Here is a 27,295-nt window from a genome sequence, read left to right on the forward strand (position 1 = left end):
AAGACTGCTGCTCCTTCCAGAAGGATCCGTTCTAAATGCTGTCTGGTGGGTGCCCACAGAGAGCGCGAGCACAGGTCAGAAGACGACCGCTTCTGGACACCCAGCAGAACGTTCTCTCAAACCTGCAGGTCTCCAGCTCTGCGTCCCGTCAACCACACATAAAATATTCCTTATGGGTCATTCAAAAGTATAGTACCCTCAAAAATAGGCCCACTTAAGTCTCCTGTTTTAAGCTGGCAACTACGGCCTTAGGAAAGACCCACAACTATTCATCCCAAGAACAGCTAACGTCCCACCACTGTGCAGGACATGGACAGGAGAGGACAGCCAGCCAATGAGGATACAAGGTCACTGCTGCTTTTAATGATCAGGACACATTTAGTAACTGCATGGCAAGTAGCTCTTTGAACCTAAGCATCAACGTTGGCAGAAGAGGCTCTTTTCCTCAAGCCACGGGCCTGCGCCAGTGCCCACCTGCCTCTGGAAGTTCAGCAGCCTGAGCGCTTTGAGCTCAATGGTCGCTTTGGTTCGCAAATCCCCGGCCAGGGACCCGGGAAGGTTTTCAAGTTCCTGAATTCGGTGTGCGATTCGAGCCTGCAGCCTGGGTGGGAAAGACAGAAGAAAGGAGAGATGATGAGAGCTCTTGAATATTCACGGGAGCCCCCTGTTCCCCTTCTTTAAAGGTGGAGCCTCAGGAGAATCCATCCCTCAAGGAAGGCAGATCCTGGTCAGGAGATGGGAAATGGCTCAGAAAGGGAAGCCAGCCAAAACACAGAACACAGAAAGAGCGGGGCAGGCGCAACAAACCTGAACCTGATAGGGCACACCTGCCTTGTGACATTTCAGCAGCGACAGCTGGCTGTGGAGTCAGGCGGACCAGTGTCTCCACCCCAGCCCGGGGACAACCCCGCAGAGCAACCCTACAGGCTTGGTCTAAGGTTCAAATGAGATAATCCCCCTTCTCAATGTTTCACACATATTTATGAAACACCTACTGTGTGCCAGGTACTGATCCAGATGTTGGGCCTTAGCACTAAACAAGACTAAACAAGATTAATTTGTTATTCTCATAGAACTCACAGGCTTATCAACAAGACAGGCCATAAAGGAGTTAAAAAATTAAGTATCTACACTAATTCCAGAGAGTACCAGGTACTCTGAGAAGGGCGCTGGAAGTGAGGAGGGTAGGCAGGGCCTCTATGAGCAGGTGACCTCAGCAATTAGGCCTAAATTAGCCAAGGAGACATGTGCAGCCTGTGCAAAGGCCTGAGAGTAGAAATGAGTCTCACTTGTTCCACAGAAAAAGAGGAACAGGGGGAGTGGCACAGGCAAGGACAGAGCCTTGGGCAGGGCAAAACAAAAAGGTGCTTACTGGATGGGCAATGGGATACCAGTGGCAGGTTCGAACCTGGGGAATAGATCTAATGGAAGTTAATTATAAAAAGAGACCTCAAACTGCTGTGTGGGAAACAGACTGCACAAGCAAGGGGGAAGAGCAGGGAGACCAGCAACATGGTGTAGACCAGGTGGCGGGGTCCACAGTGTGGAAAAGGCCACTAGTTCCTGGGACTGGGGAGAGGAGCTGAGACGAGGACATGGGAGATGAGGGAGGGTGAGCAACTGTGAAGGGGAGGCAGGGTCTGGCCCAATGAGCTGTTGTCAGGTGCACGGGGAGAGAAACGGGAGGGAAACGTGGGGGACACAAGGACATCTGAAAGGCCATTTTAAGCTATCTAAATGGAGCTGGAGGAGAGGTGCCTGGGTACAGGAGTTGGAGCTCCAGAGCACATCACAGCTGGTGAGGCACTTTGGAGACCGTTATTAGACAAAGATTTACTGATACATCTGGAGACTATGATGAACAAACAGCCCCTCCCGCATGGGGCTTATGTTTACCAAGGGAGGCCAGCCCTGAACAAGTTGTCAGTGCAGTGGGGAAACGGGAGGGCAAGGTGCTCAGGGGGCGAACCTGAGGTGCCCCAGCCACCTGGGACACAGTGATACAGGTGCACTGGGCACCCACTATCTCTCCCAGCGCCTGGCATGCAGAAGGCCTTGGTAAAGCAGCCAGCAACTAGTGATGTTTGAGAGGGCCCACCACAAAGCTCTGACAGGTTGCTTTTTGAGTGCTGATGAGCCGAAAGTTAGCAAGGAGAAAAAAGCACTTCCATTCCAACATCTATCTGTATGACCTCTAAGGAGGGCAGTTTTGCAGAATCCAGGAAATTTCCCTGCCTAGGTCCCCTGTACCCAAGCCATGGCACTTTTAGGGATTTACTCTGACACGTGTGCACACGTGGGAAAAGAGAGAGATGCAAGTGTGTTGACTACAGCATTGTTTTAACAAAAGATTAGGGGGAAAAAAAAAAGATTAGAAACAACCTGACATCCCTTCCGCCAGAGTTCTGGCTAAATCAATTACGGTAAAAAGCCACCGGATAGAATATTATGTATCCAAAAAAAGGGAAAAGCTCATTTGGTACAAATAGGGGATGATCTGACTCTGCTCTCACCGGAGGAACCATGTGCACATCATGAAACACGTGGGCACCTCATGGCAACCTTGTCTGCCTATCCACACATAGGATTTCTCTGGAAGGATACATAGCAACACAGAGAACTAGGCATGGTGACAGATTTCTGATCACATATCCCACCGGCCTTTAGAACCGTGAGTCAAACCGACACGTGTCAGGGCTGACCGGGGCTAGGGGCAGCAACCCCAAGTGGCCCTAGGCAGCAGCGCCCTCACCTGTACTCCCGCTCCTGCAGGATCTCCACAGGGTCCAGGCCCCGCGGCTTCTGGATGGGGGTGATACGGCTCTGCTTCTGGTGCAATGGCACCATGGGGGCAGGCTGGGCAGGCTGCCCCGGCGACTGCGTCTGGGGCGGCATCACTGGGGAGGCAGCGGGCGGGACGGCGGGGGGCGCAGGTGAGGGGCGGCCCGTTGGCTGTGGGGGGATCAGCTTCTGAGGTGTGCTCGTGGGGGCAGCAGCATTCGCCATGGGTCCTGGGCCGGGGTAGGGGGAGAGGAGTCAGGCGGGAGGGGCACACAGCTTTGAGTTCTGGCTCAATTCTGGGGGTAAATGAAAAGCCTGCTGGGCGCTCATGGCCCTCGGGGACAAACTCATCCCCAAGGCTGACGAGGCCTGCGCAGGCCGCCACGCTGCCTCTCACTCAGGGATCCCTCAGGGGTCCCCCTCCCTCCTGCCTCCTCCGGACCTCAGCAGACATGTCCCCTCCCGAAGCCACCCCTGCCTAAGCGCCGCTCCCGGGTTTGGTCCTGCTGCGTGCGGCCTCATGGGACCAGCAGTTTCCGACCTTCATCTGGTGCCCAAGGAATCTTACTCAAGCAATGAGCTCTCCTGTGCCCATCACTAAACCTCGGGCTCTGAGGGGACAAGGAATGAGTCTGTTTTATCTATACGTCACCACCAGAGGCAACCCTCCAGCACCCGATGACCGTGTCTTGCACAGAACACAGAGGCTGCACAGTCAGCAGAAGCGGAGCCCTGAGCCACCCTGTCGCCCTGCCTGCCTCCCACAGTACTGGGGGCGGGGGGAGGGGGTGTTCTCAGGAGGGAAGGGGGTCACACACGGCCTCTGGGCTCGGAGGCGCCCTGTCCAGAAGGATGGGATCTGTGGCTGTGGGAGCGCCTCTCCACAGCTCTCACTTGAGTCATCCAGGGGGCTCGTTCACTAGGATCCTCCTCTCCTTGGTGAGGAGACCCCATGATTACCACGACCCACAGGACAAGGTGCGGCAGGAATCATGCAGTGGAACAACCTAAGCCCCTGTGAACTGACCAGGGACAGGTAAGACCCAAAGAGGGCCAAAGGAACGGAGGACTTGACCTTGGCCCCCTCTCTCTGAGCAGGCTCCCTCTCAGGGGCGGCATGGCACAAGCTTGTGACAGGAGCCAGGGAAGAGGCATGTCACCAAGACAGAGGGGACTTACCTTCAGGCCAAGGCTTGGGAGGCCCTCCAGGAGGCTGACCTGGCATCCCAGGAGGCACGCCTGAGGGTCCGGGGGGGGGCATGTTGGGCCCTCCCATACCTACGCATATGGAGAAACATACAAGACAATAAACGGCATCCTGTGTTTATGCCTGCATCCACCCCCATGGGCAGGCCTGGCTCCAGGAGACACACCCAACAACAAGCCCCTCAGTATGGGCAAGGGAGGGGGCGCGGGGGGGCCACAGCTGGAGAAACAACATTGAGCACGAAAGCAGCTCGGCTGCCTGAGCGTCCTGAGTGCTGCCGACACCATGCGGTCTCCAGGGCGGGGGGGGAATGCCCGAGGGTAGCAGAGCCCAGGCCTGTTGACATCGCTGCCCACCTTCTGGTAGTTTGCTCTGAGTCCCCTCCCCACCCCGAGCGCTGGGGAGAGTGGGCCTTACCGTGAGGCCTGCTATAATTTGGAGGTGCTGGTCCCGGACCCGGGCCAGGGCCGGGGCCGGGGCCGGGGCCAGGTCCCGTTGCGGACACAGAGGGTGGAGGTAGTGTTGGCATCTGCTGCTGCATCCCGGGCATTGGCCGCTTCCCCTGCACCGCCATCTGCAGGTGGTCGGGGAGGGGCTGCCCCCTGGCCAGCATCTTGTATGCCATGATCTGGGCTCTGAGCTGATGCAGCTGGTTCTGGTTAAATGGAGTCGGGCCCCGGTTCTGCTGGCCCAAAGCCTGGGGATCGGCACCATCCAGGGGGGCCCCTCCTGGCCCAGAGGACAACTGTGGGCCTGAGGACGGGCCACTGGCTGGAACTGGACTGGAGGCATGCTCAGAGCTGCCCAGGGGAGAAGGGTAACCTGTGAAGCAATGTGGGATCCAAGTGGTCACTCGGCAACACACATCCTATGATTTCTAAGGCAAAGACAGTAACCTTTCAACTGTGCTTACACCGGCTCCTATCCCGAGACAGGGGGCGGCCAATGACTTTAATCCCAGTATTCAAAGAAGAAGCACCCACAGAGATGGCACATGCAGGCAGCCTGACCAGTGGCCGGCACGACCAGTTTGGGTTGGCTCAGCTTTCAGCAAGTTGCTTGCTGATGGTCAATGCTGAGCTGTTACACAGATCCAGGCCTCCCTCGGGCCTGCCCTCCTGCCCTTCAACTTGGACAGACCACGCCCCTAATGTCCATTCAGTGTAGAGCCCAGGGAGGAACTGAGCTTCCCACCCAGATGACAGGAAGTCACCTACTCCATCATTCTCCAACTGCCCTGTTCAGAAAAACTACATGGAAGGCTTGTTAAAGCAGAGCCCACCCACCTCAAGATTCTGTCTCAGCAGTCTGAAGTGGAGCCCCAGGAATCTGCATTTCTAGTACATTCCTGCTGGCCCGAGGAGCCCACCCTGCTCGGCCCCTGTCTAAACTCCAGGGCTGCATATGGATGCATCCTACCAGGGTTCCCTCTCCGGAGGCTGCTCTAAGACAAGCCGGCCCAAAACGGGCACTGGCCAAGCGCAAGCTCAACAGCCCTCCGTGGCAGAGTATGCCACAGGGCTGAACTGTCCTGGGTCTACCCTGAATCTGCCTGTGGGAGACCGGGAAACCCAACTAGGAAAATGACCTCAGGACACCCAGGGTAGGGTTTGGGGTTGGGGGAGCAACAAGCACACTGAAAGAAGAGTAATAAAACAGTACCTTGGGAGTGCTGGTCCATGGGGCTTGGTGGCGGCCCCATCCCTGCGTGGGCCCCCGACCGCATCGCCATTCCCTTCATCTGGCTGTAGCGGGGGTCATCTGACATGCCCTTCTCATGCATGGACTCCATTGGCTACAAGAGGGGACAATGACAAGGCAAGCTCAACAAGAGGGAACAGGAAGAGGCAGCATGCAAAGTGCCGCCTGAGAGTTCATTGCCACTAAAAATGTCCACCCAAGGTCGCCCTGGTATGTACTGAATCACCAATGTGACCAAGCAGCTTAGGTCCAAGCCATGGCCCTGACACCGACTAAAGTCTCAAGCAGATGCAGAAAGCAATGTTACTCGGCAGTGGGCAACCACCTAGGAGCCTGGAGGTCTGGAAGTGAAGGGACAGATGGATCAGGGCGCCAGGAGATAGTTTCAGATGGCCAAAATACCATGCAGAAAAGACATGAGCTCCTGGAGAGGAGCTGTTTTGGCTGGGACACCAAGCTCCCCATTAATCGTCACAAGAAGACCTGGTGACCACCAATCTTTGGATCAGAAACCCTCTTCCTTGGGAGACTGTAAGTCAGGGGGACAGACAGAAATTTCTGCCTGTAAGTATGATTACACTATGTTCGGTGTCCTCACTGATCTGAGATCGGCCTCCAGCCTACTAGTTGGGAGGAAAGGTGTCTGTGGCGTGGTTCTGTCCCTCCTAAGAGGTACATCGGACCTCTGCAGAATGAGGACACCTATTTTCCCCCCAAAGGCTCAGCACTAAGTACTTCCCCGACTGGAATGGCTGGTAAAGGGGACATTTTTTGGGACCCTTCCAGGCACTCTGCTAGGCCCTGACTGGCACGAATATCCTGGTCTCTGGGAACTCAGTCTAATGGGTGGGTGGCCCAGCAAAGTCAACTACAGCTCAGTGTGTGCCATGGGAGAAGCAAGAGAAGAGGAGAGGGTGCTTGGCGGGGACCACAGGAGCAGCTTCAAATGCAGGAAAAGGGGGGCCCTCGGGAAGCTGACGTCTCTGCAGGCGAGGGGTGTCCCACTGCCATGGCCCCTGGTCCCTGGGCTCCTGACACAGTGCAGGACAAACAGCAGGTGTCTGGCAGACATGTAGTGTACATGCAGGCGATTCCAAGACGAAGAAACAAAATGCGCAGAGAGGGAAAGAGGCTATGCTGGAGAACCCAGATTCAATTGTGGGGGGGGGGTAGGGGGACAGCCAGGTCACCAACAGCTTCCCAAGAAGGAAGCAACAAGATACTGTTCACAGAAATGTGCGGGAGATGCAGAAGGCAAGAACGGCCAGAGGGATGAGCAGGCTCCACCAATGACTCAGTGAGTGACCATCTCTCTGAGACCCCACTTCCTCATCTGTAAAATGGGCACAATAACCATCTACACCTGATGGGCGGGGGAATTTAAGTGGCATGGGTACAAACACATGGATAGCCTGGGGAGGGAGGCTAGAGGGGTCAGCAGAGACCCCTCTTCTACGAGGATCTCTTGTGGTGTCTGAGACTTGAACATGTTAGTTCTTCCTTTAGACACTGACCACCCAGGAACACAGTGAGAAAGGAAAACTATTTGTGTTAAGAGGTTTTTTTTTCCTCACCTCACTGGCAAAAGCATCTCTGATCAGTTCCAGAAGTCAGGACAGTGAGTGAGTGGCAACCAAGTGCAAGAAACCATGTGACATAAGCCACCTTTCAGGGATCTGGACATTTTTATTCGTTAACAAAAGGCAACCCTGGAGCAGTGTGACCACATCTCCCATGTGGAATGATAGGTACGGGAGACACAAGGCAGGAAGCCTCCTGGCTCAGAGCAGAAGGCAGGATGCACTGTCCAACCTCCCACCTCCGATCGTGTGGACCCAGCCAATCAGGGCACTGGGCGCAGGCTCCCTACCTTGTGCATCTGGTGCATGTTGTCCTGAGGGTATCCTCCAGGTCCCTGGGTTGGGATGGGGTGTCCTGCTGAGGGAGGCCCCGGACTGGGCCCCATCATGCTGTGGGCAGAGCCCGGTGAGGGACCCGGGCTAGGGCCCAACATGGCTCCAGGGGAGGGGCCGGGGCCCGGGGAAGGGCCCGGCCGAGGAGTTCCGCCCAGCGGTGGGTCCGGGGTGGACATCGTCACAGGAGCCGCACACAGTGGTCTCCTGCTGGAGAGAAGTCCTGGTCAGGCTGGGGCTCAGGGCCATCAGCAGGCCGAGGCGGCAAGGCGGCAAGGGTGGACCACAGGGAGCACTGCGAGAAGCACCCATTTGACAGGGAGCTGGCGCCTCTGACATGCAACACCCCAACCCCGATACCGGACCTTTCTCCTCCATTCTTCTCACAGCGGAGAATACATCAGGCATACAAAGTCAGATCGAAGTCACCTGAGCAAGGGATGGGACTCAGGAGGTGGAGGTCCACAGCCACTGCCCCACTTGGGGTCTCACTTCCCTTGCTATTCTGATCACAACAAAGAGAATGTCTCAGGGCAGTGCTGACACACCCTTCGTGCCCAGTACCTGTCACCTTCCTAAAAACAAGGGAGAGCAAGACTAAGGCTCAAAGCCGTTGCCAACAACAGTATCCAACTGGGCCTTCGGAAGTTCAACAAATACAAATATTCACAGCAAGCGATGCTGGTTTTCCACCTGGGGCAGTGAGACCAAGTTTCCTTTAAAATAAATGAATGGGGGCACCTGGTTGGCTCAGTCGGTTAAGCGTCTGCCTTCGGCTCAGGTCATGATCCTGGAGTCCCTGGATCGAGTCCCGCATCGGGCTCCCTGCTCGGCAGGGAGTCTGCTTCTCCCTCTGACCTTCCCCCCTCTCATGTGCTCTCTCTCTCAAATAAATAAATAAATCTTTAAAAAAATAAAATAAAATAAAATAAAATAAATGAATGGGGACACCTGGTTGGCTCAGTCGGTTAAGCGTCTGCCTTCGGCTCGGGTCATGATCCCAGGGTCTTGGGATTGAGTCCCATGTCGGGCCCCCGATCAGCGGGGAGCCTGCTTCTCCTTCTGCCTGCCACTCTCCCTGCTTGTGCTCTCTCTCTCACTCTCTCTCTCAAATAAAGTCTTAATAAATAAATAAATAAATAAATAAATAAATAAATAAATAAAAGTCTGAAACGCAGGTTCATTTAGAGACGTATTACACAAATAATGGCACTCTGCTATCTCAAACAGTTCTACAGTGATATTCACGTGTCTGAGGTTAAATGAATGTTGCCAAAAACTAAAAACCGATACCCAGAACCATAACCCAGGGCCTCTACGAGACCCAAAAATATGCTACAAAAAAATGTAATGATCGGTAAATTTTACTTATCACCATAGGGCCGTGAGCTGATAAATTTTATATAGCCTTTCTATATAAACCATGTGACATAAGCCACCTTTCAAGAATTCAATGTTAAGGTAACCCTTTTTCTGTTGTGTAGTTATATATATACGGCCTTAAACACAATACTCTTCAATTTCATAACTTCTTTCATGAAGACAGAGTAATACATTTGCAGTGCTGAAACGCAGAAAACACAAAAAGAACAGAGGAACTTAAAGTCACCCAGCATCCCACCAGACACAGAGGTGAAGCGCTTGCTGGCCACAGAGAGAGTAACAAGCAACCCTGCCCTCCTGACCCCTTCCCAGCAGGGCAGAGGGAGGTGGGGAGTGGAAAGAAGGGGCTGAGGGTTTCCTCAGAGACGTGGGACACCACCAGAGCCATAAGGATGGAGCTGAGCCATGCAGGGTGGGCCCTCTCAGGGTGGAGAGCTGCCCTCATGTTGCTACTGGGACCCCATCACACCTCCCTGCCTCCCTTCTAGACTGTTCCACACACAGGCACACGTGCACACGCGCACACGCACACACTTTCTCTCTCTCAACAGTATTACTCAGCACATTCTAGGCAAGCTTTTCTTCATCGAATTATACCCAGGACCATTTTTATCATGTAGTAGTCTTCAAAAGGTGGACTCTAGTGGTTCCACTGTGTTCCCTTGTTCTGCCACATACTGAGTTATTTCAAAGCCCCTCTATTGTTGACACAAATGTGGTTTTTGTTTCTGTGGTCTTTTTTGGTTTTTGGAGTGACTCTCTCTGTCCCTAAACTTTACTGGGCACTTCTGGTTCTAAGGATAAATTTTGTTAAGAAGTGTAACAACATTTTTAATTCTCTTAATTAGAACAAAAGTTTTAATTCGAAAGGTGGGCGTATTTTCCTGGATAATAGATCAAAAGCCCAAACTTCTTTTTTCTGGTTTCATGGCTAAGTAATAGAGCAGAGAGCACCAGAAACCTTGGCAGGACATGGACCAGTGACCGGTGCACCAGCCTAAGAACAGACCCAACTGCACAAGAAAGTGCTCTGCGTCCTCTGGGCCTCCTGCATTTCCTCCAAAGTGCAAGGAGCCTCAGTGCTGTACCTTAAATAAACCTCACAAGAGTGCTAGAGGAACGAACCATGAGAGACGATGGACTCTGAAAAACAAACTGAGGGTTCTAGAGGGGAGGGGGGTGGGAAGATGGGTTAGCCTGGTGGTGGGTATTGAGGAGGGCACATTCTGCATGGAGCACTGGGTGTTATGCACAAACAATGAATCATGGAACACTTCATCTAAAACTAATGATGTAATGTATGGGGATTAACATAAGAATAAAAAAAAAATCAAACGACAAAAAAAAAAAAAAAGAGTGCTAGAGGACTGGTGTCTGTTCACCATCTCTTCCCCACAAATCCAAAACCCAGTAAGCCTGGGGCGGGTGGTAGAATCAAACTTGTAAAAAATAACTTTGAGACAAATCCATTTAGAAACAAAATCGGACCTGATTCAGATACACGTGAACGGTCACACCTGCTACAGACAGAAAAGGATCCCGTTACCTCCAGATGCCACTCCAGTCTCTGGCATGTGAGTGATCTGTGTCCCAATCTCCTTTTCTAAAATGCGGATTCTGAAGTCTGAAACCTCTGGCCCAGCGTTTGCCTAGGGCAAGATGCACCTGTAGTCATACGTCACAGGTGGAGAGCCGAGTGACGTAAATATAGCCACGGCTGGGTCAAGGAAGATGTTTCCTCAGGGCGCCCCTCCGGGCTCTTCATGTCCACAGACCCTCTCACAGAGGCCCAGAGAGACTGCAGTGAGGTGGAAAGAGGGAAAACGGTCCTGAAAATACTCAAGGAATCTTGTGGCATCCGGGAGCTCATGGGTGCTTTCTCACCTGCCAACTGAAACTGACGGCAAAATAAAATCCACATCATCTGGGGAACATCTTCTCCTTATCTAAAGGCAGACATGCCAAAGAGCAAGAACTGGGAAGTGTCTTTGGAATGATGGCTCTTCTAAAGGCAGTTTATACTTAGTGTCAGACCTGCCTATCAAACTGCGTGGTACCAGGGTGCCTGGGTGGCTCAGTCAGTTAAGCATCTGCCTTTGGGGTTCAGGTCATGATCCCAAGGTCCTGGGATTGAGCCCCACATCCCTGCTAAGCAGGGAGCCTGCTTCTCTCCCTCCTCCCACTCATTCTCTCTGTTGCTATCTCTTTCTCTCTCAAATGAATAAATAAAATCTTTAAAAAAATATGCATGGTACCTCTAGAAATTTATTACCTCCACTCACAGCAGCACTAACTTCATCAATGACACATGGAGCTCACCGAAGTTGCTAGAGGGTATCAAAAAATACTTTTGTGCCAAACAGAGCTACCCTATGACCCAGCAATTGCACTACTAGGTATTTACCCCAAAGATACAAATGTAGTGATCCAAAGGGGCACCTGCACCCCAGTGTTTATAGCAGCAATGTCCACAATAGCCGAACTATGGAAAGAGCTCAGACGTCCATCGACAGATGAATGGATGAAGATGTGGTATATATACACCATAGAATATTACTCAGCCATCAAAAAAATGAAATCTTGCCATTTGCAATGATGTGGCTGCAACTAGAGGGTATTATGCTAAGCAAAATAACAATCAGAGAAAGACAATTATCATATGATTTCACTCATTTGTGGAATTTAAGAAACAAAACAGAGGAGCACAGGGGAAGGGAGGGAAAAGTAAAACAAGACGAAATCAGAGAGGGAAACAAACCATAAGAGATTCTTGATCATGGGAAACAAACTGAGGGTTGCTGGAAGGGAGGAGGGTGGAAGGATGGGGTAACCATCAGGGCATTAAGGAAGGCACGTGATATGATGAGCACTGGGTGTTGTATGCAACTGATGAATTGCTAAACTCAACCTTGAACCTAATAATACACTATATGTTAATTAACTGAGTTAAAAAAAATATTCTTGTGCCAAAATATGGCAATATCTACCTTTGAGAAGCATGGGTTTCACAAGAGGCTTTTAAAAAGGGCATGTGCTGGGGCGCCTGGGTGGCTCAGTCGTTAAGCGTCTGCCTCCGGCTCGGGTCATGATCCCAGGGACATGGGATCGAGCCCTGCGTCGGGCTCCCTGCTCAGCAGGAAGCCTGCTTCTCCCTCTCCCACTCCCCCTGCTTGTATTCCCTCTCTCGCTGTGTCTCTCTCTGTCAAATAAATAAATAACATCTTTAAAAAAAAAAAAAAAGGGCATGTGCTTTGGAAGCTGTCACGTCTGCAGTGTCAGGTTGCGAGGAAGCAGATAAGTTCCCGGAGCCACTGGGAGCAAACTCATTTCTGGACCGAAAGCTCAGACACATGTGACGGTAAAGGGACCCAAACAGGGCACAGGGCAAAACCACCCTGAACAGCACAGTGGGCCGGGCTCTGCCACACACTGAGGTGCCCCATTGGGGTGCTGGTACATGCACGAAGACAGACACGCTGGCAGACCCGCAGCAGCGTGGTGGGCAGGGGGGGACAGGGGACGATAACGGATGGATGACACAGGGAGATGGAACCAGAAGCAGTGCTCTGGTCCTCAGTGTGGTATGAAGAGGGAGCGTTTTATTTACTTGTACTGGGTTTTAGCCTACCTCAAGTGCCCTGATTGTAGGGGTACAGCTGGATGAACAACACTCCTGCAGGGCGCCGCTGGCCCTTCCCATGAGGACCACCCTCCCAGGGGGAAACACTGCTTTGACTCTCACTCTTTGGTGCGTTCACTTGTTACTGAACTGCATCTGAAAAAAAAGAAACATACAGTAGTATCCTTCTGCTCCTCCGTGAGGGGCACCCTGTTGGTGGGACAGTGGCGTCTGTTCTTCGCTACCGGGTTTTGGCCAGCGCGAGTAAAGCTGCTATGGACAACGTCACTTGGGGGATGAAGGCACCCATCTCCCTTGGGTATCCAGGAATGGAACCATTCCTCATAGGGAGGCTTTGGTAAATATCGCAAGCTTTCCAAATTAGGATTACAATCCCACATAACCTCCATCCCCACAGCAGAGAGAGCATTCTAGTTCCTCTACATTGACACTGACACTTGGTGCTGTCAGTCCAACTTGTAACCGTTCCAGTGAGAGTATAATCATATCTTACTACCATTTTAATTTGTATTTCCGCGACTAATGGTGTTACGCACCTTCCTGTATGCTGGCCACTGAGATACTTCTGCAAAGGCCCTGTTTTCACTAGTGTTTTACTTGGGGATATGTGGTTCCTCTCCCAGTCTGGGGCTCACCTTTGCATTCTCCTAATGGTGTCTTGTAATGCAGAGAAGTTCTTATTTTAACGGCGTCTGATTTATCAAGTTTGTTCTTACATGGTTAATGGTTTTAGAGTCCTGTTTAAGAAAATTTTGTCTACCAGGGCGCCTGGGTGGCTCAGTCGGTTAAGCATCTGCCTTCGGCTCAGGTCATGATCTCGGGACCTGGGATTGAGCCTGTTCAGCAGGGGGTTTGCTTCTCCCTCTCCCTCTCCCCCCGCTCATGCGTGCTTGATCTCTCCCCCGCCAATCAAATCTTGGGGAAAAAAAAAAATTGTCTACTTGAGATAATAAGAAATATGTATTTGGTCTCTGCCTTCAGTTTTTTTACTAAAACCCCTGGAATTTCCTAAGTGGTAGGGGTGTCTTTTGTTCTAATGAAGTAACTCATGGTAGAAACTTAGAACTTTTAGCCCCATCCTCCAAGGAGGGAAGAGGGATTGAAAAGTAAATAATCAATCAGAGCTACAAGATGAAGCATCCATAAAAATTCTCAACTAAGAGGCTAGGAGAGTTTCTGGGTTGGTGAACACATCCAATGCTAGGAGGGTAGTACACTCCAACTCCATGGGGACAAAAGCTCCTGGGCACAGGATCCTTCTAGACCTAACTTTATTTACCTCTTCATATGGCTGTTCATCTGTATCCTTTATAATATCCTTTATCATAAATGTGTAAATATATGCGTCTCCTTGAGTTTTATGAGCTGTGATATCAAATAATCAAACCTGAGGAGGGGTTCATGAGAACCCTATTTGTAACCAAGTTAGACAGAAATGTAGGTAACCTGGGGGCCCACTACTTGTGATTGGCATCTGAAGTGGGGAGCAGTCTTGTGGGACTGAGCCCTTACCCTCTGGTGTCTGCACTAACTCTAGGCAATTAGTGTCAGAACTGAAGTGTAGGACACCCAGCTGGTATCTGCAGAAACTTGCTCCGTGTGGAAAACCCACACATTTGCTGTCAGAGTGCTATGAGCAGAGGAAACCAGTTTTCCTTTACAATCTCAAGGTCATGGAGATGGAGAAGAAAAGGGATTTTTTTTTTTTAAGATTTTATTTATTTATTTGAGAGAGAGACAGAGACAGAGCATGAGCAGTGGGGAGGGGCAGAGGCAGAAGGAGAAGCAGACTCCCCACTGAGCAGGGAGCCTGACGCAGGACTTGATCCCAGGACCCTGGGATCATGACCCGAGCCAAAGGCATATGCTTGACCAACTGAGCCACCCAGGCGTCCCAGAAAGGGTATTTTAAAATCCAGAAAGATTGTGACTTGCTCCAGCCTCCTCATGATTTACAACTGCTGAGGATATTATCAGTCACAAAGAAGTAACAGGAAAGATGATCCAGCCAGAGGGGAAGCAGGTTTGTGAGCCCATTTGGTGGTAAGGACTGAGATCTACTGACTGAGCCCATACCACCACACCTCCCAGAGGGACCGTCATGGGCCCTGCTGACAGAGGGGTCCCTGAGGCTCACAGGCCACCCAGCATCTCAGTGAAGTTGCTAGAGTCACAAGGGCCAAGGCCACCGTGCCACTCACTGAAGTGCAGTCTGGACTCTGAGTTTGGACTCTTCTACTTGCCAACTGCATGATACTAGATGAGTGGCAACCTTCTCCAGCCTGTTTCCTCCTCTGTAGGCTGGACATGAGACCAATCCCTCCCTCAGGCGTCACAGCCAGCATCCCTGAGCTAAGGCAGGCAGGCATGTACAGGCAGGAAGCAATCCCACCCTGCTGGCGAAGCCAAAGGACCCCACATTTACTGTGCAGTTGCTTCCTGCTTGTCACTACTGACCCAGAAGCAACATGCAGATTAAGTCCTTCCATCCTCCTCTTCTCTTAAAGAAATGAGTAAACTGAGGCACGTAGTAAGTAACCAGGCTGGAGAATTTGCTTCCTAACTAAGCCTCCCCCCCAGGGCAAACCTTAAGTGATGCTCCTGTCCCAAAGGAACAAACTCCGGAAGTAAAGGCTGCACAAGGCAGCTTTGCCGAACTGGAGGAGGACAGAGGTTGCCTGAAGGCCACAGGGGCCCAATGCAAACAAAGACCAGCTGTCCTAAGTGATGAGATCCGCCCTGCAATCAGTGGGCAGATCTGAGCAGCTACAAATTATCCTTTGCCCTCTTGGATCCCACCCCCACTAACGTGGTGCTCTTATCCATCATCAAGATCCTTTTTGCCAGTCAGCCCTTCTTCAAGGGCAGGGGTGGGCTTGCCCCTCTTGAGATCTGGGGAGGGTATGGAACAGGGCACTACTGTGCTCCAGCAAGTTGCCTACTCAGGAGGGTCTGACAAGCTTGGCCAGAAATTTCAGAAGTGAGGGGGGATCTGAGGGCAAAGAACAGCGCTTTTCCCAACCCCTTCTTCACTCATCACCAAACACCTCTACCTTTCCTACACAGTAAACTAAGGATTTGGCATTTTCAGCAAATTCCTTGGGTCCCTAAGGTCATCCTATCGTCTTGGGGGCTTCAAGGGGGCTTCCACCGTTCAGACCAGACTCCCAACAAGTCCCTCTATGACAAGTCACTTGGTGTCTGGGCTGGGAAAAAGAAGGTAAGTAAACACAAAACTGAAATCCATCTCAAGCCAGACAGCCACACCTAAGCAGATGAGAAAAGTGAAGGACAAGGGGACAGAGGGACAAAACAGTGAAACCACTAGCACATGTATGTGGGAGCCTCATCGAGAAGTGTGTGGCCTGTGGGTCGGGTGTGTCTGGGGGCTCCACGAGGAAGGAATGGGGCCTGGGAATCCAGGTAAGCAGCCCAAAGGAATGTGATGGGAAGTAAAACTACTCTGGGGTAAGAATCAAAAACCTGACAGCTAAGACATTCAGTAAGCTGCAAGATGAAAACAGGTTCCCAGGGCCAATGGGTTTGGAGGTGACATGGCCATATCACCTTGATTTCTCCGAGAAGCACCCCAGTTGCTCAACAATCAGAACCCCCACACAATCCATGCCCCATGAGGCAGCTTCATGCACACGGATATGGAGGAAGGTCCAAGATGAAGCAGAGGAAAGAAGGGAGCATCAATGTAAAGTGTGCTTGGCCCGAGCCCCACTTTGCTAAGAATAAGAACAGATACAAGTTCATTTGAACACAGAAGCCAGCCCAAAGAAAACTTGCCGAACCGTGGCTGGCGGAGGCCAGGAGCTCTCTCAGGAGGTGTATGAAGGGAACTGACACTTTCCACATCACGGAGCTCTGATGTTTTTTGTGTGTGTTTATTTTTTTACAGTAACCTTCTATTACTTTTGTAATCATATTAAAAAACAAAAACAAGAAACGCCAAAACCAACCAACCAATCTAGATCAGAAAAATACCTGGGAAATAAATACCCAGAGAAGATGTCCAGGAAGTACATTTATGGAAATAAAAAAGATGAAAGGATGTGACGATTGCATTATTTTCTACTTTCAACTTCATTAAAATTATCATTTAAAATAGAAACATCTATTGACATTCAAATGCGGAACCAGACTGCTTGAGGAGTATGTCTAGTTTCTTCTTTCATACCACCCTTTGCTTTTCTCTTGTAAAAAAGAACAGTGGTCACAACAAGATGGATGGATCTAGAGTATTATGCTAGGTGAAATAAGTCAGTCAGAGAAAGACAAAAACCATATGATCTCACTCATAATGTGGAATTTCAGAAACAAAACAAATGAGCAAAGGGGGAAAAAAGAGAATTTAAGAAACAAAACAAATGAACAAAGAAAAAAAAGGGACAAACCAAAAAACAGACTCATTAACTGTAGACAACAAACTGGTGGGGGGATGGGGGGCAATAGGTGATGGGGATTTAAAGACTACACTTACCATGATGAGCACTGAGGTAAGAGAACTGTTAAATCACTATAGTGGACACCTGAACCTAATATAACACTGTATGTCAACTATACCAGAATTAAAATCGAAAAAATGAAATAAAGTTAAAATAAAAAGAACAGTGGTGGTCAGCCACTGAAGCAGGACAGACTGCTAGCAGGAAATTGGGACCCTTGAAAATCTGCTTGCTGAGATTATGGGTTGTTGGTTTGTTTGTTTGTTTTCCCCCATCTTGCCTGAAAACCAGCATTATACTTAAATTTGGCCCCAGGAGAGCTGCGACTTCACTTTTTGGGCATGGAGAAATTTGTTCCCTTACAAGTTTCATCAACAGACACAGGTCCAGCCACGGCAGGGTACTTGGCAGGGTACTCGGACGGACCAAAGTGGCCGGGCAGGATGCCTTCAGCACAACCAGTCTTATTTGTTACATTAAAACTACAAAACGAGGTTTCCCCCCAGTACTCTACTAGGAAAACTGTTCCTACCTGACCAGACGTGGCACACTGGTCTGTGAACCTGGAAGGATGTGTGGGATGAGGCATCTGCTGTCTTAGGGAACACGTGGAAATAGCTTATTCTTGACACAGTGCTTCCCCAACACTAGCTGTTCCATGCTGGCTGCTGAGCATTTTCCTTGCAAAATAATTAAGTAGTAAAACCTTGCCCTACATTTTTTTTTTTTTAAGATTTTATTTATTTGACAGAGAGAGACACAGCAAGAGAGGGAACACAAGCAGGAGGAGTGGGAGAGGGAGAAGCAGGCTTCCCGCAGAGCAGGGAGCCCAATGCGGGGCTCGATCCCAGGACCCTGGGATCATGACCCTAGCTGAAGGCAGACGCTTAACGACTGAGCCACCCAGGCGCCCCCTTGCCCTACATTTAAAAAGGAATACACCTCAGAAACAAAAAAAACATGTCACGATAATTAATTACAATGTCTTATCGGGTGGACGCACTGAGTCTGTCCGTTACCAAGTACAGTAGTTCCTCCCGCCCCCCTTTCCCATGCAGGTTTCGCTTTCCAGTTTCAGTTACCCATAGTCAGCCCTGGTCCGTGCGCAGATGATCCTCCTGCTGAGTTTCGCCAGAAAATCAATGGTAGCTTAACACTACGTCACAACGCCCACCTCACTCACTTCATCTCATCTCACTAGCATTTTACCATCTCACATCATCACAAGAAGGGCAAGCAAGTACAGTACAATAAGGTGCTCTCAGAGAGAAAGAGAACACCCATGCAACTTTTATTACACTATTACTGTCATAATTGTTCCATTTTATTATTAGTTGCTGTTAACCTTAAAAATAAAACTGTCAGGGGTGCCCGGGTGGCTCAATCAGTTAAGCATCTGCCTTCGGCTCAGGTCATGATCTCAGGGTCCTGAGCAGGGTATCGGCTTCTCCCTCTCCCCCTCCCTCTACCCCTCCCCCGGCTCCTGTGTGCCCACGTGTGCACGGGCTCTTCCTCTCTCAAATAAATAAAATCTTCCAAAAAAAAAAAAAAGTCAGTTAATTCACCTGTAAAAATGCATTCATTCGGGAGTAACAGAGAACTACAATCTGGGACAAGCAACTATGGCAAAACCAAAGGCAAGTAAGTCCAGAGAACAAAGAATGCTCTTTTACGGAAGGAAAAGGGAAAAGTCAGGAGGGCTGTTATAAATAAGAAGTCCACTGGAGTAAACAGGGAGTCTGAAATGCAGTAGCGTTTCACTGGCTGAGTTATGACAGTCTCATTGGCTGGGCTGTTGCTGGGGCAGAAGAAAAACCTTTCCCTCAGCTGGGGTAGTAAAGTACTATGACCTGCAAGGTGACTTGTTAGGTAGGTCTTTTCCTGTTGGGTCTGCAATTGATGACGAGTGGTAGGGTTTGAGGGCTCCTCCTTCTGTCCTCCCGATACCATTTAAATGAGGTTTCCTATTATTAATGTTCACATTGTTAATCTTACTGTGCCTCATTTATAAATTAAATTTTACTCCAAACTAATGATGTAATGTATGGGGATTAACATAAGAATAAAATAAAATAATAAAAAAAAAAATTTTACTCCAGGTATGTATCTATAGAAAAAACAGTATAGACAGGGTTCAGTACTATTCATGGTTTCAGGCATCCACTGGGGGTGTTGGAATAAATCCCCCACAGATAAGGGGGTCTACTGTATTATTTTTAGTACTGGGAATTATGTATCATTTTATTCATTGGAATCCACACATCCTGCCCTTTAAAAAAAAAAAAAAATTCATTCACTTGAAAACCACTGAAGAGGACCTCCTTATCTACAACACACCAGAAGATGTGAACACATGACGAGAAGCCGGTTCTCTGCCCTTGGGGAGTTCATGCTCTAATCCAGCAGGGAGATGCAGGGTCTCCACTGAGAGAATTCAAACACTATCCCATCTATCCACTAGATGGGCGTTTTCCAAACTCTTCTGAACATGACCTGGAGTCATGACATGACCCAGCAAAGACACATCAAGTAAATCCAACCAGCTTTACAAATCTATCCTGACTGTGCTCCCCATTTAACACAGGTAGACTCTCTTCTTCTTTCTGAGGCTGGTCAAGCCCCACTGGATGGATGTCGTGGTCTACTACTGCGGGGTCTGTTGAGGTATCTGCTATATATTCAACGCTGAGAACAACACATAACCTGTGGACAGGGTGGGAGAGAAGTCCCCCACAACAGGGGCGCACAAAATGCAAGAACTGCCAGGGAGGCATGGTGCCTACACCCACCCAGTTTCACTTGTGACAGGCCCTCCCAGCCACCTCAAATACTGACTGAGAACCAACTCTGTGCTGAGCAGGGTACCAGGTATTGGGAATCCAGCAGCCAACAAAATCCCTGCCTCATGGAACTGACAACTGAGTGACAGAGGCAAGCACACAAATAAATATGACATGATGTTCCTCGGATGGGGGGCAGAGGGGGGGAGAGATGCCATGAACTTGTACTATGAAAAAATAAGCAGGGGGGCGCCTGGGTGGCTCAGTTGTTAAGTGTCTGCCTTCAGCTCAGGTCATGATTCCAGGGTCCTGGGATGGAGCCCCGCATCGGGCTCCCTGCTCTGCGGGAAACCTGCTTCTCCCTCTCCCACTCCCCCTGCTTGTGTTCCCTCTCTCGCTATGTCTCTCTGTCAAATAAATAAATAAAATCTTTAAAAAAAAAAAAAACAAGCAGGGTTAACAAGCTGACAGGAATTACTCTTTCAATCATGGTGACCAGGGATGGTCTTAGGGAGGGGATAAATCTAAGCAGAGACCTGAAGTGGAATGGGAGCCAGTGGCTATTGATGGACAGAGGGACCAGCAAGTACAAAGGCCCTGGTGTGGGATTGTGCTAGATTAGAACAGGAAAGGGGGATGTAGCAGCAGATGAAGTCAGAGATGGGTGGGGAGGGCAGATCACAGGCCTTGAGGGCAAGCAGTGAGGAGGTAGAAGTCTACTGTAGGTGCAAGGGGAAACCGCTGGAATGTTCTGGGCAGGGCGGTGACATGGTCTGATGATGGTTTTAGAAGATTTCTCTGGACATGCTGATGAATAGATGTAAGGTTAAAAGAATGAAAGGAGTCAATGATGACCAAGGTATCCACCAGGGCTTCAACCAGCAAATGCCCTTTGAAATATAAAAGGTGTCCCTTCCTTGGGGCTGACCAGCCTTGGAGCCAGATTTGGCAAAGCCAGCCAGGCTGGATTTCAGCTCCAACTTGCCTCCCTTGGTTCAGTATCGGTGACTGGAGGTGCCAACTGGGGAGACTGTGGGGTAAGAGGGGGTTGGAGGGAGGAACAGGAGGGAACAGGAGTTTTCTGCTCAGGGAGGTTAAGTTATTGGTCTAACATCACACAGGAAGTAGAGTCCTCCCTCAAGTCTGTCTGACTCCAGGCTTGAGTAACTGATTTAGGCTGAGGATCAAAAGGCAGACGACAGCCTGAAAGGGTGCAAAGTGCAGGCAAAGAGAAGCACTCTGACAGGCAGGGGTATCCAGGGTGTGTTCCCGGGAGGCAGGCATGGGTGTTCAGCACAACAGCAGACTAGGCTGTGATCAAAGACACGACTGGCAGTCATCAGGCCCAGATGCAGCTCCCAGGGCACAACAAGTGGACCCCTGGGCTTCAGTGTCACCATTAAGAAGAGCCCATCCACATTCTACTTTAGTGGGACTTTTGGTGCAAGTCAGGATGACCCACATCAAACCCCGTCCCCTCTGTAACAGGTGAGGCAGCAACTGCCACGCAGCCACCTGCTTCCTGAGCCAGTGGGGCATGACTTACCAGCGAAAAGAGAACTTAAACCATCCCAAGGAGCCATTTTAAAGCCCACCGCTACTAAATACAGGGTCCATCCTCCTTTCATCTCACACTGGGCTGGTGAACTTCACATTGAGCAAAACCCAGACTATTCCCCGTAATAAGTATCCACATGCACAAATAAAGACATGCCTCCTTTATAACAAAGTAACAGTCCCAAAGGGAAACCCTGGAGTACCAGTCTAGTCCCAAAGGCTTGGAAGAGGCCTGGGCTGGTTTATGCCCTGCTAACAGTTACCTGTTTTCTAAAGAAAGCCCCTTCTCTAAGGGAATTGAGAGGGAAATCAATGCATCCCTTCCGTTCTCTCTGCCCCTATGAAATCCAAGTGCCCAGCAAACCCAGCTACATCTGGCACTACCCTCAAGGGCCTTTCCCTTACATGAAGATGATTCGTGGCCAAATTTCTCATGCCCATCAAATCCATGTCCTGAAAAAGTAGTATGATCAGCATGCAGTTAACAGAAAACTCTGATCATATTAATGAACCTTATACTTTTTTTTTTTTAAGATTTTATTTATTTATTTGACAGAGAGAGCGCGAGAGAGGGATCACAAGCAGGGGGAGTGGAAGAGGGAGAAACAGGCTTCCCGCGGAGCAGGGAGCCTGATGCAGGGCTCGATCCCAGGACCCTGGGATCATGACCTGAACCGAAGGCAGACACTTAACGACTGAGCCACCCAAGGTGCCCCTGAGCCTTATACTTCTTTTTTTTTTTTTTTAAAGATTTTATTTATTTGAGAGCGAGAATGAGAGACAGCATGAGAGGGAGGAGGGTCAGAGGGAGAAGCAGGCTCCCTGCCGAGCAGGGAGCCCGATGCGGGACTCGATCCTGGGACTCCAGGATCATGACCTGAGCCGAAGGCAGTCGCTTAACCAACTGAGCCACCCAGGCGCCCGAGCCTTATACTTCTTAGGGATGATCTCCTTAAGGTTGACAGCAATGGCAGCTCCATTTAGCCTCAGACTCGATTCTGATGTGTTCCCCCTCAGACATTTTCCCCCAATATTCCAGCAGCTGTTACTTCCCTTTTATAGGTTTTGCACATGCCTTTAATTTTTTATTTATTTTTAAAGGTTTTACTTGTTTGTTTGGGGGGGGCAGAGGGAGAGGGAGAGAGACAGAGAGAGAGAAAGAGAGAATCTCAGGCAGACTCCTTGCTGAGCGAAAAGCCCCATGCTCAATCTTACAACCCTGAGATCATGACCGGAGCTGAAACCAAGAGCCAGACACATAACCGACTGAGCCACTCAGGCGCCCGTAATTTTTTTAAAATTCCAATTCTCTCTGTTCCAATCAATGTTACAAGTTACAAGGAAATATGTGAGATGGGAAACAAACATTTGATATTTTCCAAAACCCATGCCACCAAACACATTTCCTTCTTTCCAGTGCATTATGGTGAAAGTGCAAGCTTACAATTTCTAAATTGTTAAAAACAAAATAGAAGAATTGATTCCTTTGCTACTACTTTGAAAACATACAGAACTATTACAGCAAGGCAAAAATATATTCTGTATTTCAACCTGCCAGGATGTTGTAGGAATCCTAATAAATGACACTAGCTACCAACTGTTCAGCACTGTGTGCCAGGCGCCGTTCTAAGCACTTTACAGTTGTCATTGTTGTTTAGACCTTGCAACAATCCTCATAGTTGAGTACCATTACTATCCTCCTTTGCAACTAAGGAGAGGGATATGATCAAATGAGAACAGGGGCCCTGTCTGCCTGTTCCCGGCTGAATCCCCAGCCCCCATCAGGGCCTGGCTCCTGGTAGGCTCTCAATGCCCACCTGTTCGAATGGGTAATGTGAGGTTGGGCCTTTTCTTGCACAACGCTGGGGGCGCCATTCATGTGTGAATGGGTCCCTCTGTTCCATGGCAGCCTAAATGACTGAAGCCAAAATTGGTTGACACATCTGAGGATTCGCTAAATGCCAGGAACTGTCACCTCCATTTCTCTAAGGCATCAAGAGGGAAAGTGGTAAAGCCAGAATTTGAACCCAGAAGGTTGAATAGAGCCGTTGGTGAAGAAATATCCCTAAATGTCAGCTTCTTCACTGGCAGAATGTTGTTCTCACCCAATACACCTAATCCCTCCCACATCCCACAAACAGCTAAGACAAGTGGCTGGTCTAGGGCTAACTCCAGTGTTTTGAGGGTCCAAAAGGAATGACAAAGGTACATGGCACATGGAGGAGCATTTATTATTGTCATAATTATATGTGAATTGATTTTAAATTAGAACATATATATAACCAGCACATCAAACCTGAGCTTCCTGAGATACAGGATGACTCCAAATTATGTTTTTCACTCTTTAAATAATTGACTTACATAAATATACATACATACGTATAAAGAACATTAACTCCAATAAATTGAGTGCGTACTATAAGCCGGGCACTACAGTGTGTTAAACAGCTTCCCATGTTATTTTCAACCCTTACAACAAGTGAGGTAGCCCCGCTGTCATACCTGTTTCACAAGTTGGGGGGACCTACTGGTAAATGCTTGCTCGAGGTCAAGCTAGGATTTAGAAGGCTGGGTGTGAATTCAGGAGATCTGATTCTAGAATTAGCAGTCCTCACCACCACACACACCAACCACCACCCCACACCCTCATTCCCAGGGGACAATGGCCTGGAAAGTTAAAAAACCAACAAGAGCAACTAACACTTACTGCTTACAACTCAAGCCCAGTCCTGTGCCAAGCATTTCACCCATATACTTGCTCCATCCCCCCAAGGAGTCTCCTCATTCATTCCACAAATGTTCCCTAAAGACTTACTATGGGCCAGACCCAGGGTACACTCCAGGAGACCAAGCAGACATGACCCCTGCTCTGATGGCCCTCAGAGAAGAATGGACGAGTAATTACAACTGGGGTAACTGCTACACAGGAAAGGATCAAGGTGATATGCGAGTGTAGCAGTGGGGAGCAATGACTGGTCCAGGTGGTCACATGCAAGCCTGGACATCCTCCCTGAGTCTGAGAAAAGGTCCCCTCTTCCATACAACTCCCTGATCTCTGGCTCCCATTGCTCCCCTGTGCATCCACGGTGTTCCTCTCACAGGAAGGGTAATGAGGATTACATGATAGGCCACAGGGAGTTGTTCCCACATTTACCATCTGTTCCCCTACAAGACTAGAGAGGCTCCTCGGAGCATCCAACCACCAACCATCTAACACCCAGTAGGGACTCAACAAATATTTGGGGAGATTGGGCCTGCCGGTAACAATGGTACTTTCCACTTCCCAGGAACCATTTTACAGGTTTTACCAACTCCACTTGTGGCATTATTCCCATTTCACAAACGAGGAAACGAAGAAGTTCAGAGAGATTAAGCTATTTATCTAAGGTCACACAGCTAGGTGACAGACAGCCCAGGGAATCAAACTCCATTCCGGTCTGGCAATTCAAACTGAAAACTTGTTTCAAATTCCTAGGAAGCGGCTCTTGCACTTATTCCCTAGTTTCCCCAAGGATTCACTGGGGGGAGGGGGAATCAAGACGGGTGTCTTCGAGACCACAACAAACACTCTCCGAAAGGCCCACGTTTTAAATAAAAGCCTTCATCTGGAAAATCAACTGGAGGCGAAAGGATGCAAAACAAAAACAATGGTTTCAACAGCAAACAGTTCTACCCGCTCTCCCCCACTTGTTCTAGACTCCCCACTTCAGGGCAAACATTTTGAAGTCACCACTTGCAAGGAACTGGGGAGTTACTTACTTTTCTTTGAAAATCTAGAATACGTGATTTTTTAAAATAAAATTTTAGGTCGGTTAACCCAAAGGGACTGCCAATTTTCGTTTCCAGGCGACAGTGAACTCATCTGGGGTTTTTCCTACTGAGCCCCGACCGCAGCCTCCCCAAAAAGACAACATTCGGGTCGGACCCGTTACAACGCAGCCTGAAAAGCCCCGACGCCTTGCTATTGTTGCTGCCGCGACGGGCACAGCGACCCGGGGCCGGGACTCCGGCCCGCCGAGCAGGCGGAGAGCTTTGTCCGGCGACCCCGGCGGGAGCGCGCGCGCGGCCTCCACGCGGCCCGGGCCCCCACCCCACGGCCCGCGGATGCTGTAGCCGCCGCGGCCTCGCTACACTGTGGCCTTCCCCGCGCGCGCGGTGCCGGCCAGGCTTCTTGACCCTCGGGCGCCGCCGTACCCCAGCCCCGCTCTGGGCGCCGGCGGCCCCCTCCCCCCTCGGCGCCCCGGCTCCATTCAAACCGTCCTCCCAAGCCCCGCGCCGCGCTCCCCCCGCGGCCCGCGTTCCTTACCGAGAGCCGCCGGCGCCGTCGCCTTCCCGGCGCCGCCCCCGCCCCTCCGCGCGGGGCCGGGGGCAGAGTGGGCGTCTCGCCTCTCCTCACGAAACAAAGAAGCCGCCGCCGCCGCCGCCGCCGAGTGAGGGTAAGTCTCGCGCGCGCGCCCGCCCGTCTCGGCCGCCCCCCCACGCCGCCCGCGCACCCGCTGCGCGCGCACCCGCCAACTCCCCTTCCCCCCCGCAGTCGGCTTGTCCCGCTTCCGCCGCCCGGCCGGCCTCGTGCGCGCGCCCGTCCGCCCTTCCGCTCCCAGTGCGCGTGCGCGTCCGCTCGGGGCCTCGGGGAGGTGGGCGGGACGAGAGGGAGCTGGCTCTCCTGATGTACCACCCCACTCAGTCCGGGAAGGTCTTGCTCATGCGCACCGGGGTCTTCGTCCTCACGCTGCGTCCCCACGCTGCCGAGCATGCGCAGAGCGGGCGCCACTGCGGCGGTCGCGGTGGTGCTTCTCGCGGCTGCTACGGGAGGTTGGGGGATGGGATGGAATGGCGGCGGGGTCTGCGGGGAAGGGGTGGCCGAGGGTCCTTGAGACTCGAAAGTGAAAGACCCGAGGCCGTGCGTAAGGGCGGGAGGCGAGCAGGCTGGACTGGGGCTGAGACTAGGCGGCCCCTGGACCAAGGGCGGGTCTGGGAGCTGCTTTTATTTATTTCTGGTCGGGGGATGGCGGGGTCTCTTGGGCAAGGCCAGGTGGGCCTCGATCGTGGCCGCCTTTTCTTTAGTACTTACCCAGTACTATTAGTTTGGCAAATTTTTTTTGACCTGCTGCTGAGCCGCAGACGCAAGTGCCGTGGCACCGCACAGACGAAACAACCATGTCAACCGTTGTGGAGTTCTGCTGGGAAGGCAAGCAAGAGGCAAAAGAAAGAAGTAAAATATATTGTGTTGAGATGGAAACATGGAGAGTCGCGGGAATTTTAAATGGGGCAGCCAGAGAAGGCATCACTGGGAAGATGTTTGAGTCAAAAGGTGAAAGCAGCGAGGGACAGATTCTTGTTCTAAGTATGAAGGCCCTGAGCCCCTAGGCCGCCTCTCTGTGTTTTGAAAGTGCCACATCCTTTAGTCCTGCAAGTGGACAAGTGCTCCCCTAAGTTAGGTCCCACGGCCTGTGGCTGTCCTTATTCCTGCCTCTCAGGCCTGCTCTTCCTCATTTTCAGGTCTCAGCTGACAAACCACCCCAAGCCTCTCCTCCTTTTGATCACTGCTTCCTTTTCCTTCACATTTCTTGGATGCCCGGTTTTATTGTCTTCCTCCTCTCAAACTAATGGCAAAGTTGTTACCGATTCTAGTCACTAGTGTTCCCGGCGTCTACAGCTACATAAACGATGCATCATGTGGTGCTCTCCACTACATACATGATACTTTAATTTTTTTATTGGAAGAATAATAACAGATTAAGTGTGTATCATACCTGCATCAGCTCGTTCTTCTTTCCGAGCCACTTGCAGTAGAGGGTAGACAGTGAGATCTCATGCTGGAGGCAGAAAAGACCTGGGTTTGAAACCTGACTCCATGGTCAGTAGCTGGGTGATGCCAG

At 50.5% G+C, this 27,295-nt stretch overlaps 1 protein-coding gene across 12 annotated transcripts in view; it reads right to left on the reverse strand.

Moving 5' to 3' along the window:
- Nucleotides 1-25,865, reverse strand: part of SMARCA4 (SWI/SNF related, matrix associated, actin dependent regulator of chromatin, subfamily a, member 4) — an 89,266-nt gene extending 63,401 nt beyond the window's left edge. For 9 of the 12 annotated variants that reach the window (XM_064570916.1, XM_045862994.3, XM_045862992.3 and 6 more), the window contains exons 1-7: nucleotides 25,723-25,865; nucleotides 7,560-7,809; nucleotides 5,651-5,783; nucleotides 4,406-4,810; nucleotides 3,961-4,059; nucleotides 2,753-3,011; nucleotides 475-601 (exon numbers count right to left, since the gene is read on the reverse strand). In XM_064570916.1, coding sequence (XP_064426986.1) covers nucleotides 475-601; nucleotides 2,753-3,011; nucleotides 3,961-4,059; nucleotides 4,406-4,810; nucleotides 5,651-5,783; nucleotides 7,560-7,781 — 1,245 coding nt within the window. In that variant the 5' untranslated portion in view covers nucleotides 7,782-7,809; nucleotides 25,723-25,865. Of the gene's footprint in view, nucleotides 1-474; nucleotides 602-2,752; nucleotides 3,012-3,960; nucleotides 4,060-4,405; nucleotides 4,811-5,650; nucleotides 5,784-7,559; nucleotides 7,813-12,613; nucleotides 12,761-25,722 lie in introns of all 12 variants that reach the window. The other 3 variants (XM_064570893.1, XM_064570902.1, XM_045862985.3) reach the window with 3 other exon arrangements.
- Between the last annotated feature and the right edge of the window lie 1,430 nt (nucleotides 25,866-27,295).

Source organism: Mirounga angustirostris, unplaced genomic scaffold (genome assembly GCF_029215605.1).
Source record: "Mirounga angustirostris isolate CCGP_5_RB_7025 unplaced genomic scaffold, mMirAng1.0.hap1 SCAF_1, whole genome shotgun sequence".
Lineage (NCBI taxonomy): Eukaryota > Metazoa > Chordata > Mammalia > Carnivora > Phocidae > Mirounga > Mirounga angustirostris.